We start from the raw sequence: 16,744 nt of genomic DNA, 5'->3' as shown, positions 1-16,744 counted from the left end.
CCTAGTAGAAAGTGTAAACAACATTGGCTGGTGATACGACCACGGTATCGCCACATGTGTCCTCATGTAGCTCTACGCAAAACTGAAGAAGTTAAAGTGGTTACGTCGGACTTATTATTATTTTCAAAAAAGACGCATTCGTTAACCATGGTAATGTTCGCATTTTGTACCATAGAGAGGATCTTAGCCCTGTTCGTATCGGACTTTCATTCTTCATTTTTTTTCACAGAGAGCTGGAGCTCTCCCATTTTCATTGTAAGACCCAAATAGGGTTGGGCTATCCTCATGTGAACCCACCAGAGGCTCTCCTAGCCAACTTCCACAACGCAATATCGTCCCTAATACAAGAGGCACCAGCATAACTGGGAAGTGGCGATTTGGTGCGCGGGCTCAGCTGAGCCCGAAATCTTAGCTGTGAGTTCGTGCGTTGGGATGGTAGAAAATCTGTCTGACGCGTCAGGGCTGGACCAGTAGAAAATTAGGTTACGAGATATATACGGCGTGCGACAGTTGGCAGCCATGGGCCATTTTCGTACCTCGCGTCGTCGTTCCGTGAGTGTGTATTCATGGGCCGTGGATCAGAACATAGAAGAGACCTGAGCGTTGGTCCAGGATGGTACAAAATGGCCCACTGCTTGGACGGCAGTGAGATGGCGAACTGAGCCCCTCATCGTGGATTCGTGGCTATGGCGTGTGCGGCGGCTGCTGCTTCTTCCGGTGGCGCGGCGATGGAGGCTGATGGGCTGGAATTCCTGCTGGATCCAGTAGACCGGTGAGTTTCCCTACACCTTTTTGTCCAGCAATTTGTGGCCACGATTCATGGAAACCAATTTTTCCCCGCTGCCGGTGACTCCATGTTGGTTCCAAGTTTTCCACTGAGGGAGGAGTTCTGATGCGGAGCATCCCGAGGTCATCCCCATGGACCTACCATCGTCTCACCAAGTAGCAAGAGGACCTATCTCGAGACCGAGGTGACTTCTTTCCTTAGTGATATCTCATATGATCCACTCGAGACATGGCTACTAAGTCCGGAATGTTGTGCATGATTAGGTTCCAAGAGGACCCTCCCGAGGATGCACGTGAAGGCGGACAAGTCCCCAAGTTCATGGATGAAGAGGACCAAAGGAAGGAGTCAATAACACCTCCCAGGACCCGGACATCCGGCCCCTGGAGGTGACGCCTGCAGCAAGGGACCAGCGGCCAAGTCCACAGGCACCGGACATCCGACGCTCAGCGAACAGCCGAACATCCGGCTCGACCCCCGGAAATACGGCGCCCAATCACAGAAGCTGGACCCTGCCAGCTCGGACATCCGGCCCCAGTGCCCGGACATCCGGCGTCTTGGGAAGGCCCGGACATCCAACCCGACACTCGGACGTCCGGTCCCCCTGCCTGCGTGCAGTGCATCTGGGTTGAGGCCCATGCACCCCTTCGCCCCTTAGACTATATATACATCCACTCAACCTACATTTTAGGGTTAGCAAAGGATTAGCTCATATTCGTATGAGAGCTTTGCTCATCCACTTGGTTACTTCTTCATTGGAGTTCACGGCCTCTTCGGAGAAGATCCCCAAGCGGATTCAAGACCCCCTTTTCGGGAAGACACCCTCAAGACCTCCCCACGGAGAAGAACTACCGCCATTTGTATCGTCCCTTTTTGGATTCGGATCGTGTATCTCTTTGTGTTTCGAGGATCTAGCATATGTGTGACCATATCTTGTTGGTGTTGAGTGATTTCTCTTGTGTTTCCCCTCGTGTTCCCCTCGTTTTCCCCTTCGCGTTCTTCGTGTTCTTCGTAGGATCCCCTCCAATCATGAAAGATCGCGCATCTAGGGTTCTATCCTACATCATCTTGCTATAATGAGCCACGTTGATCACGTATTTGGAGCCCCTACCCCTCTTTTTCTAGCTTGATTTTGTTGCGTTCTTCCCCAATTTCGAAAATCCCCACCAAAAATAGCCCCAATTTTTTTTGTGATTTGTTGGTGTGATGAGGTTTTTTTGGATTTGATCCATGGATTTGCTTTGCCACGAGTGGATCTAGCTTTCCCCCATCATCTCCGCCTTTTCCATCCACTAGATCCCCCGAATTTGCCCCGGGTTTGACCTCTCCCGGTGGAGTTCATCGAGTTCGTCCACGGATCCCGAGCTCGGACATCCGGCCCATGACCCCTGGACATCCGGCCACCAAGTCCGGACATCTGGCCCCTGATTGCAACAACTCCATCCACCACCCCGTTTCCCGCCTAACTTTCGCCAAATTTTGTTCGGGTGCCCACATACACTTCCGCATATCACCACCGCTTTCCGCAAGCACCACGATCGCTTACCCGCTAACAACTCCGACAATTTTGACCCGTTTTGGTCTTTGGTAAATTGAGTTGTGGTTCCCGTGTCCTATTGTGTTTTGGCTATATAGGTACGGTGCGGCATCAACATCACCTCCGCTCATCTTCGCCAAGGACTCGTCATCGCTAACAACCGTCCTCGTTTACAACCGACTACCTTGACGGTAACCTCGACGACATTTTTGTCTATTCCTTGCCATTGCATTGATAACCACCATAACCCAATTTTGCGTTGCTTTCCCATCGAGACTAGCCTTTGAGTATTGCCGGCAACGTGACTTGTGCACATTAGTGATCATACTCCCCATAGCATACATACCATATCATCGTGGTGCATATCTTAGTACCATCTTTTGTGCCACAAAGTTGTCATCACATATACACAATTGCTATCTTGGTTCGTGAAGTTTTGTATGAGAAAATATCTCAAAAGAGAAAGAGCCAAACAAGCTTTTAAGCAAAAGGGGAAGTGATGTCTACTACGCAACTTTATTCTTGTAGACACGTGTTGGGCCTCCAAGCGCAGAATTTTGTAGGACATTAGCAATTTTCCCTCAAGTGGATGACCTAAGGTTTATCAATCCGTGAGAGGTGTAGGATGAACATAGTCTCTCTCAAACGACCCTGCAACCAAATACAAGAAATCTTTTGTGTCCCCAACACACCCAATACAATAACAAATTATATAGGTGCACTAGTTCGGCGAAGAGATGGTGATAAAAGTGTAATATGGATGGTAGAAATATATTTTTATAATCTGAATAAATAAAAACAGCAAGGTAGCAAATAGTAAACATGCACAAAAATGGTGTTGCAATGCTTAAAAATGAGGCCTAGGGTCCGTACTTTCGCTAGTGCAACCTCTCAACAATGCTAACATAGTTGGATCATATGATTATCCCTCAAAGTGCAATAAAGAATCACTCCCGAGTTCCTATTAGCGGAGAACAAAAGATAGGAATTGTTTGTAGGGCACGAAACCAACTCAAAGCTATTCTTTCCGTTTGATCTATTCAAGAGTTCATACTAAAATAACACAAAGCTATTTTTTTCGTTCGATCTATCCTAGAGTTCGTACTAGAATAACACCAAAGCAAATTCATATTCATAATACTCAATCCACACACAAAAACTATAAAGAGACCCCAAAGTTTCCGTCGGAGAAAAACATGCATCAATCCCTATGCATAGATTACCCCAATATCACCATGGGAATCCGCGAGTTGAATGCCATAACACATATCAAATGAATCAATAAGATACCTCATTGTCACCTCAAGTATTTATATTGCAAGACATATATGATGTGTTCTCATCTCCGAATATTGAATCCGACAAGACAAAACTTTGAAGGGTAAAGATTCAATTCATCATAACAAGAGTATCAAGGGGAGAAACATCATATGATCCGACTATATTAACAAAGCCCATGATATAGATCACGAGAGAGAGAGGGGGGGGGAGAGAGATCAAACACATAGCTACTGGTACAAACCCTCAGCCCCGAGGGTGGACTACTCCCTCCTCATCGTGGTGGCCGCCGGAATGATGAAGATGGCCACCGGAGATGATTCCCCCCTCCGGCAGGGTGTCGGAACACGGTCTAGATTGGTTTTCACGGATACAGAGACCTTGCGGCGGCGGAACTTCTGATCTAGGGCTACCCCCATGGGTTTTGGAATATTTGTGAATTTATAGGGTAAAGAGGGGGTGCGGGAGGCCACCGAGGTGGGCACAACCCACCTGGGCGCGCCAGGGGCCCTGGCGCGCCTTGGTGGGTTGTGCCCCCCTCGGGGCACCCCCCAGGTGCTGCTCGGGCCCATTGGGTTCCTTCTGGTCCATAAAAAATCTCTGTGGAGTTTCGTTGCGTTTGGACTCCGTCTGGTATTGATTTCCTGCGATGTAAAAAACAAGCAAAAAACAGTAACTGACACTAGGCACCGGGTCAATAGGTTAGTGCCAAAAAATAATATAAAGTTGCTATAAAATGATTGTAAAACATCCAAGAATGATAAAATAACAGCATGAATACTTCATAAATTATAGATTCGTTGGTGACGTATCAGCATACCCAAGCTTAATTCCTACTCATCCTCGAGTAGATGAATGATAAAAGAAATAATTTATGAAGTGTGAATGCTAGCAAAGTGCATAAGTTTGATCAATGATAATTTCAATAACTTTTTCTAGCATCATAACAACAATTCTTTCTTATAAAACTTCTCATGTTATAGTAGCAACCAGTTCACATGTTAAGGTTCAAACAATGAACTCTCTTGAAACTCAACAACCTATGTTCTCAGTCACCAAGCAATTGCAATTCAACTTATTCAACAGAGTCTAAGTAAGAGCTCCACATACTCAACCATCTTATTGTCTTCTATGATTGCTAACACTCACCGCATACACATGAGCATAACGTTTCAACCGGACACATAGAAAGATATGGGCTTATAATTTTGCCTCCCAACGTATTCATCTTTGGATGATGTCAACAATAATAACTCATGCTACCCATATTCAACTGGACATATGTGCCTAGATCTTTCCTCACCACATGATACTTGTCAAAGGAGAAAAATAAAAAGGAATAGAGAGAAAAACTTTGACTCTTTGCATAAAAGTAAAGGATAGGCCCTTCGCAGAGGGAAGCAGAGGTTGCCATACGCTTATTTGTTTGTATGCCCAATCCCTTAGTGCAAAAGAATGTCACGTTGTATTGCTCCTTAAGATGGCAACCTTTATTATGCAGTCTGTCACTTTTATTCTTTGCCATCCAAGTTCGTACAACGCTCAATTTTCTCTTACACTAAATGATCTCACACTTTTAGAAGCAATTTTTATTGCCTTATTGCACCGATGACAACTTACTTGAAGGATCTTGCTCAATCCTTAGGTAAGTATGGTGGACTCTTGAAAATAAGATTTGGGGTTAAGGGTTTTTGGATACACAAGTAGTATCTCTACTTGGTGGTGGTGCGAAATTTTTGGAATGTGAAGCTACCATTAGGAATGATATGATTTTAGCTTCATGGCATTCCATTCATTCAACAATTTACTCATAGGATATAAGTGAAGCACAAGAGTAGATGACAAGCTACTCCAAAAAGATATAAGTGAAGATCAAGCCAGTAGTTATGTAAATGGGTAGCTATTTGAGGACTCTCTTTTATTTAAAACTTTCAAATCTAAGTATTTTATTAAAACAGCAAGTAAAACAAAACAAAACGACGTTTCAAGCATAGCATGACTCATGTGAAGCACTCCGACCTCGCGCACCGGGCCGTGGACACGCTCCTCGCAACCATCGCCAAGCGCTCCGACTGCGGCGGTGCCGTGTGGCTCGCGGGGCGCTGGAGGTGGGGCGGACCATGATGGCGGAGCAGGGCCACAGCCTCCCGACCTTCCTCTTCAACCCGCCGCACGTGTCGCCGATTCCGGCAATCAACATGGTGCTCCCCGTCCCGTCCGAGGGGGCAAGGAGAGAGCTGCTCGCCAAGAGCAACCTCGTCAAGGCCGGGCTCGGGTTGGTCCTCAGCCCCCACCGGAAGCGCATGGAATGGCTGTTTGAGCGGCTGTCACCGTGGGCGCCAAACCTGTACGTGCACGAGAGGGACGTCATCTGCCAAGGCTTCATCGGCTACTTCGAGCAGCGGCAATAGCTGGAGGAGCGCTGCCGTAGCGCCAAGTCGGCCACCACGCTGTCGTACCGTGACATGCTCTTCTCTGCGCTCGGCAAGGAGAAAGAGCGGCCGCACCTCCTGCCATCCGCGAGGCTGTGGAAGAACTCGGCATGGACAGAGACGCCAACCTTGTCCAGCAGTCGTTGGCCGCGCATGAGCTCCAGCAGTGGTGGAAACCGGACGGCGACCTCAGGTTGAGCGACAGACGTTATAGCTTCGCTTGACCATATAAGTATACTAGTAGACTGCCCGTGCGTTGCCACGGGCCAACAAATGAATTTATAAACAATACTCATTTTACTCCCATGAGCAAGCACATTGCACGCAATGTTCAACCACATCACAAACATAAGTATCTTCCTCTCTATTCCAACATAAATTACCCTCCCAATCTATTGCCCCTTCTCAGCATGTGGCTTCTATGTCGGTGTTTTGTTGTCTCACTCTACTACATGCGTAACGTGGAACACCACCAACAAATGATGAGATATAATGCACCTCACCTTAGTACAAATAATAAGAAAAGGGGGCATATGGACATGGAAATATTCTCCCCACCACATGTTCATTCACAAACTAACTACGAATAATGCTCTATTTTCCCCGAGTTCTCCTTCCATCTCCACCTAAGATGTGTCTCTATCACTTTACCTAATAGGGTGACGACGGAGCATCAATATACAACAATCACACAACAAAGTCGCATCGTTGTCATTCCATATCTTCTTCCACAAGCCCTTCCACTTAAACTCTTTTGGCCATTGTTGCTCCGTCCTCACCCTATTCTAAATCTGCCTATGTTACCATCCTGGTCCAAATACACCCAATTTTTTCTCCAAGTCTATCATTTTTTCTTATCAAGTTTGTACTTTCGACCTCAGAATTTTCATTGTTTGGAATGAGGAGGGTTTTTAGAGTTCACTTCTCTTAAAGAGAACACAAAACATATTGATACAGATTCATGATGAACAAGACTCGGTGTTATTTATGACAATGAATACCAACACAAGGTAAGTTATTCAATGGAGTAGCTACATTGCTGTCTTTGTCAAAAAAAAGTTCTAAGAGCATCTCAAAAGCGGACTACTGATGTTTCAAACTCCAGAAAACAAGAACTTCTTCCTACAATGTTGAAGCAGTCACTAAACCCTGCAATATGAGCATCAAAACATATGTAAAACATGCCTCCTTTCATATTTGTTGGCAGAAAGAAAGCAAGTGACTGACTACTGTTTTTATTGAACCTTCCAACTCCTGACCACAAGAACTTCCTACAATGTTGAAGCAGTTGCTAATTGCTGAAATATGGGCACCAAAACATAAACAAAGGACAAATAAAAATGCAGAGTAAAGGCAAAGTATATACATCGCACATGCGTGCCATCTAATGATTTGGTACATGGATTGAGAGACCATTCGGCGAAACTGGAAGCAAGATGAGTATCCCGTCTGAACTATGATAAATGATTTGGGAAATAGTAAATGGAAGAGGAATGCAATCTTACTTTGCATTGATCCATTCATGTGACCAAAATAAGAAATAGATGGGAAATTGATTTGGTGGCAGTAGCATATGCGCACCAATGGTTCCTTGCATCCAAATGCACCCAGAAATAATTATAGGAAATTAGCATGAATATATCAGGACCAAATTTATGTACATATAGTTATAGTGCTGCCACAAGAAAGGTCCATCTACGTACAGTAGTCCATTATGATTCTCCCCAACCTTGAAATTTGATACCAAAAAAAACCAGCGAGGTGACACCAAAAAAAGACCTGGAATGAAGACTACCAACTGCTCCATTAGGAGTAGAGATAATGCATGTTAAATTTCACACGTAGAGACAATATAACACAGACACAATTGCTTAATAATTGAAGTCCACTTCACTTGCAATGTAAATTGATAACAAAAAGATAATGATGCAAAATTAACCATATCTTGCTGTAGATAAGAATTAACATGTTGTACAATGTGACGATATTTTGATGGGTCTATGTCTTTTTCCCTGCCTTCTTTTATCTGGCCGGATACACACATGCTAACAATATGTACCTTTTCACCCACCATGTCTCGTAGATGGTCATGGTAGTGAGAAAACAGGCAATATATGTAAGCATTTATCACCTGTAATTCTATGTTTAGAATATATTTATGTTATGCGATATAATATATTGTTTATATTATTAATGAGCCAAGTTTGTTAAATATAAAAGGCAATATGACAAACTAAGAGTCGATAATAACGTTGAAAAAAAACCTTGTGCGCTAACATTTAAATTGGCATCTTTTTTGTTTTTTATGAGATATCATCGGTTCATTATGTTGTAAAACACTCGATGACTATTCGACCCTGAAAGCACAAGTGCTCCCTAGGTGGTTTTGGTAATTAATGTCAACATATCTCTTGTTGGACTAACACTTCTATCTAGCATATTTCAGATAAGTTCAACAATGGAGTGGCATGGACTAAAGGATGTGGGAACTCCTTTAAGATGCTAAGGACAAAGGATTGGCTCAAGCTTCAAGCTCAAGACTCCTTATTTTACATTTTAGTGATCCAAGATCACATTGAGTCTATAGGAAAAGCCAATACTATCAAGGAGGGATGAGGTGTTGCTTGATGAGCCTCTTGCTTCATGTGCTTAGTGATATGCTCCAAAACCCTCAACTACTTTCTCACTTCCACAAATGACCTAAACCCAAAGCCAAAATCGGTCACACCGAAATTTCCTATCCGGCGCCACCGATTCCAAAAGTCATAGCCACTGCCACAAACCCTAAGCAAATCGGTCTTACCGATAGGGATCTCGGTTTCACCGAGATGGGATTGTAATCTCTCTGTGTATGTCCATTATCAAATCGGTCTCACCGAGTTTGAGAAATCGGTACTACCGAGATTATAATGCAAACTCTCTGGAAAACTTATTACCAAATAGGTCTCACCGAGTTTGTGTAATCGGTCCCACCGAGTTTGCCTGACCAACTCTCTGGAAAGCTTATTATCAAATCGGTCTCACCGAGTTTGTGTAATCGGTCTTACCGAGATTACGTTATGCCCTAACCCTAACCGAGTCGGTCTCACCGAGTTGCATTTCGGTCCCACCGAAAACCCTAACGGTCACATTATTTGCTAAATCGGTCTGACTGAGTTTAACGATTCAGTCCCACCGAATTTGGTAGATTGTGTGTAACGGTTAGATTTTGTGTGGAGGCTATATATACACCTCCACCTCCTCTTCATTCATGGAGAGAGCCATCAGAACGAACCTACACTTCCAGTATACATTTTCTGAGAGAGAAGTACCTACTCATGTGTTGAGGCCAAGATATTCCATTCCTACCATATGAATCTTGATCTCTAGCCTTCCCCAAGTTGCTTTCCACTCAAATCTTCTTCCCACCAGATCGAAAACCTATGAGAGAGAGTTGAGTGTTGGGGAGACTATCATTTGAAGCACAAGAGCAAGGAGTTCATCATCAACGCACCATTTGTTACTTCTTGGTGAGTGGTGTCTCCTAGATTGGCTAGGTGTCACTTGGGAGCCTCCGACAAGATTATGGAGTTGAACCAAGGAGTTTGTAAGGGCAAGGAGATCGCCTATTTCGTGAAGATCTACCGCTAGTGAGGCAAGTCCTTCGTGGGCGACAGCCATGGTGGGATAGACAAGGTTGCTTCTTCATGGACCCTTCTTGGGTGGAGCCCTCCGTGGACTCACGCATCCGTTACCCTTCGTGAGTTGAAGTCTCCATCAACGTGGATGTACGATAACACCACCTATCGAAACCACGCCAAAAACATCCGTGTCTCCAATTGCGTTTGAATCCTCCAAACCCTTCCCTTTACTTTCTTGCAAGTTGCATGCTTTACTTTCCGCCGCTCATATACACTTTGCATGCTTGCTTGATATGTATTGTGATTGTTGAAATTATGCCTAACCTACACTTAAACCCAAAGAATCTTAAAAACTGCAATTTTGGTACTTAGTGTCTAATCACCCCCCCTCTAGACACCTCTTCTCATGGTCCTACAGACCCCTTTCAGCTAAGTCGGTTCAAAAATGGGTTCTTTTTGAACGTCTCCAAAAAAATATCTATCTCTCCTATGTTTTGAAAAAATGCACCTTTTGTATTATCATGTATAACATACATGCAAAGAACGATTAGCTATATGCACATCTTCTCGTGGTGTTTCAGTCCGGTCTGTCATCGTTACATCAGTGCAGATGTCAGAACTCATTTTGTACCGCATCATATAACAAAAAGTGAAAGATTTAAAATAGATATATGATAGTTTATACTACAATCATATAAACATAAATAATGTATACTATATGATAAAAATAAAAGAACTAACACAGCTGTTTCAATAATTTGTAAAAAAGAAAAACGGTTTTTTTCCTTTTCACCTAACCTTTTTTTTGAAAGGTTTTCACCCAACCTTATCACTACAGCCAGTCTGCTCCTCTCTATAGCTGGCCAAACGGGCCGGCCCGGCCCAGCACGGCACGGCCCATCCTAATCGTGCCTGGCACGGCCCAGCCCGCCTAGACACGATTATTATACGGGCCGTGCCGTGCCAGCCCGCGTGCTGCAGCCTGCAGCCCAGGCACGGCCCGTATGCTAATCGGGCCGGCCCACCGGCACGCCAGGCCCACTAATCTACCTTCTATTTTGCGCATTGAGCGTTTTTTAGCCTATTTTTACCTGTTGGCCCATATTAGAATGCATAAAAAAATATAAAAAAGTTAATCGGGCCGTGCCGTGCCGACCCGCGTGCTCGCCCTTCAGGCCCAGGCACGGCCCATGGCGTGCCGCGTGCCGGGCCCGGCCCGTTTAGCACGTGCCGTGCCGTGCCGGCCGTGCTACCGGGCCGGCCCAACTATCCCGGCCCATTTGGCCAGCTATACTCCTCTCCCTCTACTCATCTCCCCGCCGCGTCGCCCCTGGCCTCCGCCCTTACTCCTCTCCCATTTGGCCGAGACGACCTCGCCTCCCATGCGCCCCTTCTCATCCCCTCCCCCGGTTCATCGGAGAGGAAAATTAGCAGGTCGAGCGACCAGATCCGCCCACATCTGGCCCCGTTGCAACTGGCGCCGACCGCGGTGTTGGCGGGAGGCGCCAACACGCCGCTCTCGGCCGTGGAGCTGCTCCCGCCGGGCCACCCGAACCCGTCCGTCGCCTGCTCGCCTCCAGCAGCGTCTTCTCCGAACACACAGCCGACGGTGGTACGTGCTTGTGCTGGCGTGGCCGCGGCTCCACGAGGCCGTGCTCGACCCCGCCGGTGTCGAGCCCTTCGCGCGCGCCCACGCCGGCCTCCCCGCCTACGCCTACTAAGGCCAGGACCAGGAGGCGAACGAGGTGATGCTCCAGGCCGTGACCGGCGTGTTGGAGCCGTTCATGGAGGTGCTGCTGGATGGGTACTGCCTCGGTGGAGGGTTTGAGGGCGTGGCCATGCTCGTCGACGTCGGTGGCAGCTCCGGCGCCTTCCTCGCGATGATCATTAGCAGGGTGCCCACCATCCGCCAGGGACTCAACTTCGACTTGCCAGACGTCGTCGCCGCCGCGCCTCCCATCTCTGGTGAGACCATCGATCCCCCAATCCGCTGGCCTTCCTGCCCGTTGTTGTTGCCATTGTCCTCTCCCCTGCTGTCTTCTCCTCATGACAGAGCTTTACCCGTCTGAATCTTTAGTGAAGAAGGTGCAGGCATGTAGCCACGGGAGCACGGGACAGCTTGATCTAAATGGCAAGCTAAAGTGCAGCATTCGTGTACTGACAGTAATACTCTAGGCACTAAAGCGCAACGGTCGTGTGATGTTAGTAATCTTGTACGTACTATACGGTGGGTACTTAACTGCAGTCGTCGTCACCGACAGTAATCTAGTAAGTTGAAGCAGTGATTGAAAGTTGAAGCAGACTAACTAACAAACAAATCGGCAGAACATAGCACCACAATTTACCGTGACAATGCCACGACCAATCGTTACCACCACCACACACAGAAAATCTAAAGAAACAGATGTTGTTTTTGGTATCAACATATGCAGGAGACGAGTGGGGTAAACTATGCATAATGCACTCTTGCTGATACTGGCTTCAAAAAAATTAACCAGTTAAGAGTTCACATGCTAATACTGAAGATATTGTGCCATCCCCGTCCCTACCTAACATGGTAAAAATGGAAGGATAGGCACAATTTTTGCTATATTTTTGTTAGTTGGTTTTGTAGTACACTTATGGTAAATGCATATGCATTCCTTAGCATCTTTGCTTCAGAATGTTTAACCTGTTCAGAGTTCACGGTGTCAACATCAACAGTAGATGAGTTACAAAAAAAGATGAGTTTGATAATGAGTTTTTTTTAGGACCGATAATGTGGTTCACATGCTAATATTGAAGATATTGTGTATACTGCAGTTTTATCATAGCTTCTCGCCTGTGTTTTGTTACTCAAGAAACCACAATGAAGAAATCTAAGTCGTACATGGTATTTCTCCGTAAAATTGAACTGCTGCTGCATGAGCCAGAAGCTGATGATGAGCTGAAATCTACCATTTGTGTTGAGGCTTGAGACACACTCATATTGTTAATTTCTTGCCCTAAAAATTGTTTGTCTACTGATTGCCCTCAAAACTTTTTGTCTACTACTTGCCTACTCAATTTTTTGTACATATGTACATGTGTGTGGTGAACTGGTGGATTCATGCCAGAATTTTGCATTGTGCTTACAAGTCCTTAGAGTCATCTAATGCCAAATAATCTGCTGGGCAGACACAATTGATTTATGTGAAATAGTAGATGAGTATAAAATTAATTTAGCTAGAGTGTTGGCGTGATCTCATTGTGTTCCATGAACTTTGTTGTTCCATATCTAATAATTATTACACATTTATAGATAAGAAAAATATACACAGATGTTCATACTTAGATCCACTTGCTTTAGTTCTTGACTATCCTTGATGCTCATTCACTTGTTGATGTTCCTTGGTTATCTGTGATGGACGAGGGGGGGAGAAGGGATGGCAGAGGAGGTTCACAATATATAGGACGACAAATTACATGGTATGTTCCTGTATGCGGCCCATCTCTTTCCTTTTTCCCTTATACATTCTTGTAGCAAAGTTATGAACATAATCTGTTGACTATTTTACCCCAACGTGAAAAAAATGAAAGATACGAACATGATAGGCTGTCAAATTTTGATTAATGCTTAACTCCAGAAGCACACCTGCCAATAAAGTACAGTAGTAAAGATCTAAAAAATCAGAACTTGCTAAATATTTTATTTAGTGTATTATTTACAATTAGATATTTTATTATCGTTTATACACCAAGATTAGTTAACGCTCAAGGATTATTTATATTGCCTTTAAAGTAATCTGATAGCAAAACATACCGCTTGCTATTTAAGAAAACTGATAGAAAACTGAAAGAGTAAACAAATTTATATTTGTCCCACGAAGTTGGTTATGATTTATGAATATTTACTGAAATTAGGTATTCACAGGAACAAAGAAAGACACTAATTTAGGTGTTATCTGTGAAAAAATCCATACTAAATTACCCGATTAGCATTTAGAAATTGTAAACTCACATGAAAACAATACAAGTTTAGATGGTATTTTGATTCAAAATATCAGTTTGTGCTCCCAACATTATTTACTCTTCCCCTCGCTCGTGCTCCATATCCCCTGATGGCCTGATCCACAACCATTCTCTAAGCCTCTTGTGTGTACATGGGTAAGAAGGTCACATTTATACCATGATGCACCAGTTTGGTCACGAACTGCAATAGAACAAAGCCAAAGATGATAATGAAAATAACATCTTGTAAACAAATTATATGGACCGAGAAGTCCATTGGTAGTACTACTGTAGACAGGAACCAACATTTTTTAAGCTCATATACCATCAATTAGAAATAATAGAACAAAGACATATAGGTAGATGCAAGGGGTACGTAGCTATACTTACGGAAGACCAACTTGGGAGAAAACCTGACTTGCCCACCAGCTGCCGTTGCCGCCTCCAATAGCTATACTTATACTTACGTATATGCATGGGGTAGCTATACTCACAAACAAAAGACATGTACGTAGATGCAAGGAAGATGGGGAGGAAGGATGAAATGTAGGTCAGATGGGGAGTACCTGTACAGATCAAAGCACCGCCGCCGTCGCTTGCTGGTTCTCCCGAGCCATGGCCGGTCCAAAATTCTAGCCGCCGCGGCCACCTCCAATTTGTTCATAAGGGAGAGGGTTCGGGGCCGATGCCATGGTCGCCGTCTTGGGTGTTGGTGGCTGCTACACCACCGTTCGTGGCTTTTGTGCTCGCGAGGTTGAAGGCATGGATGCTTCATTTTAGATATGGAATCATTGATGATTGATTTTGTATATGAACTGATTGATGCTCGCCGTCTTTAATTATTTTTAATTGATAATTGAATAGATTGATCCTGGCCACGGTATGAATAGATATCTTAGAAAAGTTGTAATTGTGAAAGGAAAGAGTGGATAGCGATCGATTGTAGTACGTGAGGGACCCATGATCTGTACAGATAATATTTCATAACAAATTAAGTAGGTACATAATGCTTTCATAATGAGATTTTTTTCTATGTTGTATGATGCGTCTTTAAAATCTTTTATTTGTTTCCTTAAAATCTATTATTTGTTTCCTAAAGAATTTGCGATAATGGAAGGTATCGGTTGATTTGGGTAAGTTAGTAAAGTTAGATCCGTGATTGCGTGTACGTTTGGAAAGTGCTGATTTGCAAGGAAAGAGCTGAGGGGTAAATAAACCGGTGAATAAGAAACCAACGTTGATGGGGAGGTGGGAGGAGGGACGAAAAAAAAACTGGACGAAGGTGGGAGGGTAGACGAAATAAAACCAGCGAAAAATAACCGGCGGACTATTCATCAACTGCTCCATTAAAAATAGAGATAATTATACTATCAACTTCCGGCTACCGTGGCTGTTGCCTGTATCTCAAATTACAGTGTATCTTCGTACTAGATTATTTTTCATTTCTCAACGAGCTCCACCCGCCGTGTTGAGAAAAAAATATATCAAGTTGCACATTTCACATATGGGCTGTGGCGCATGCGCGCGATCGCAGACGAGCAAACGTGAGCTCCAAATTGACGCGTTTTGCGTCGCACCGTGGCTGCATGGGGCGGCCTACGAGCGCGGGCTCTTGCTCGGAAAAACAAAAAACAAACGGTCACTACTGCCGAACGACTGCTTGCTCGCCCGGAAAAAAATCAGGAACTCCAAAAGAACATAACAAATTCAAAAAACTTTTCGAATTCAAAAAAGGCCATGCATTTGAATTTTTTAAGTTCATGAATTGAAAAAAAGTTCATGATTTTGAAAGAAGAGGTTTCACACAGATTGAAAAAAGTTCGTGAATTTCAATAATATCATCAACTTTGAAAAAAGTACATCAATTTTAAAAAATCTTCACCAATTTTTGAAATGTTCATTTGGCAAGTTTTAAAAACAGTTCATCAATTTTGAAAAAACATTCAAAAGTTTTAAGAATACTTCATAGATTTCAAAAAAGAAGTTCATCAATATTGAAAAAATCATGAACTTGAAAAAAAAGTTCATCAACTTCGAAAAAGAGTCCATCGATTTAAAAATACGTATATTTATCTAATTTGAAAAAAAATCATGCATTTTGAAAAAGAAAATAGAAAAAGAAAAATGTAAAAGGAAAATAAAGAAAAAGAAAACAAGACCGGTCCAGAAAAAACAAAAATCGAAATTTTTTGGCTGGGAAACTTCTGGAAGCTTCCCAAAACCAGGAAAAGGTCTCTCCCGTTGCACCCTAGATTGACCGGCCAAGGTAAGAGGGCCTTCAGCGCTAGTTAACGTTCACGGGCGCTGAAGGTGCCGAAGAGGAAATGCCCGCGCGCTTTGGGCTGGCTCTATGCATGGTAGGGCCTCTGTTTTTTCTTTCCTTTTCTTTTTTCTTTTTGTTTCTTTTCTAATTTCTCATTTTACATTTTGTTTTACCTTTTTGTCTTTTTAATGGAATTTAAAATATTTTTATTTTTCCTAAATGTTTAAAATTAAAAAAAAGTGTGGACAAATTTTCATAAAGTTTAAAAAATGTTCTCAAATTTTTTAAAAGTATTCCTTAATTCAATAAGTTGTTTGTGAATTAAAAATTGTTAGTGATTTTAAAAATGTGAATTCATATAATCTTCCAATTTTATAAAATTATGAATTTGAAAAAAAAATCTTGGCAGTGGAAACGAAGAGCGGTCGAGAAGAGTGTGGATTTTGACTAGGGTTTGGTTCGAGTGGATATTGCGGGGGCGCGTGGGAATTGGATGGGCCAGCGTGAGCCGGATCCGACGCGTCCTGGCTGCCCCACATATGGGCTGAATCAAACGCATCTGAGTGCGTCCGGACCGCCCCACATATGGGTTGGATCCGACACATCCAACTATGTCGGGACCACCCCACATATGCGTTCGATTTGCGGGATGCCAGACAACCCGGCTGGTTTGAGAGAGCCGATTGGGTAGCAATTTCGTAACCGGTTATTGACCGGATTGTTCGCCTGGATGTATATAGGAGGATTTGAGGTTTTGGTTGTAGATGGCATGCGTGCTTAAGGCAGCAGTTAGTTTCACGGACTAGTACTTCTGCCCTGAATGTTCTACTCCGTTAGAGTTGTGTCAAATATGTGTATAAA

General features: G+C 43.8%; 1 protein-coding gene across 3 annotated transcripts; it reads left to right on the top strand.

The window, feature by feature from the left end:
* Window positions 1–11,023: 11,023 nt before the first annotated feature.
* Window positions 11,024–14,618, top strand: LOC119363346. 3 transcript variants are annotated; one of them, XR_005173910.1, is made up of 3 exons: window positions 11,024–11,616; window positions 13,054–13,098; window positions 14,136–14,618. XR_005173910.1 is itself a non-coding variant. In XM_037628685.1 (3 exons), exons 1-3 carry the CDS (start codon window positions 11,400–11,402, stop codon window positions 14,376–14,378), a joined length of 516 nt encoding a protein of 171 aa, XP_037484582.1. In that variant the 5' UTR covers window positions 11,024–11,399; the 3' UTR covers window positions 14,379–14,618. The 3 variants fall into 3 exon arrangements, 1 of the variants encoding a protein (XP_037484582.1); XR_005173909.1 differs by having other exon boundaries at window positions 11,729–13,098; XM_037628685.1 differs by having other exon boundaries at window positions 13,043–13,098.
* The last annotated feature ends 2,126 nt before the right edge of the window (window positions 14,619–16,744 follow it).

The sequence above is a fragment of the Triticum dicoccoides genome, chromosome 2B, assembly GCF_002162155.2.
Source record: "Triticum dicoccoides isolate Atlit2015 ecotype Zavitan chromosome 2B, WEW_v2.0, whole genome shotgun sequence".
In the NCBI taxonomy this organism is placed as follows: Eukaryota; Viridiplantae; Streptophyta; class Magnoliopsida; order Poales; family Poaceae; genus Triticum; species Triticum dicoccoides.
This window is presented reverse-complemented; position numbering and strand designations above follow the sequence as displayed.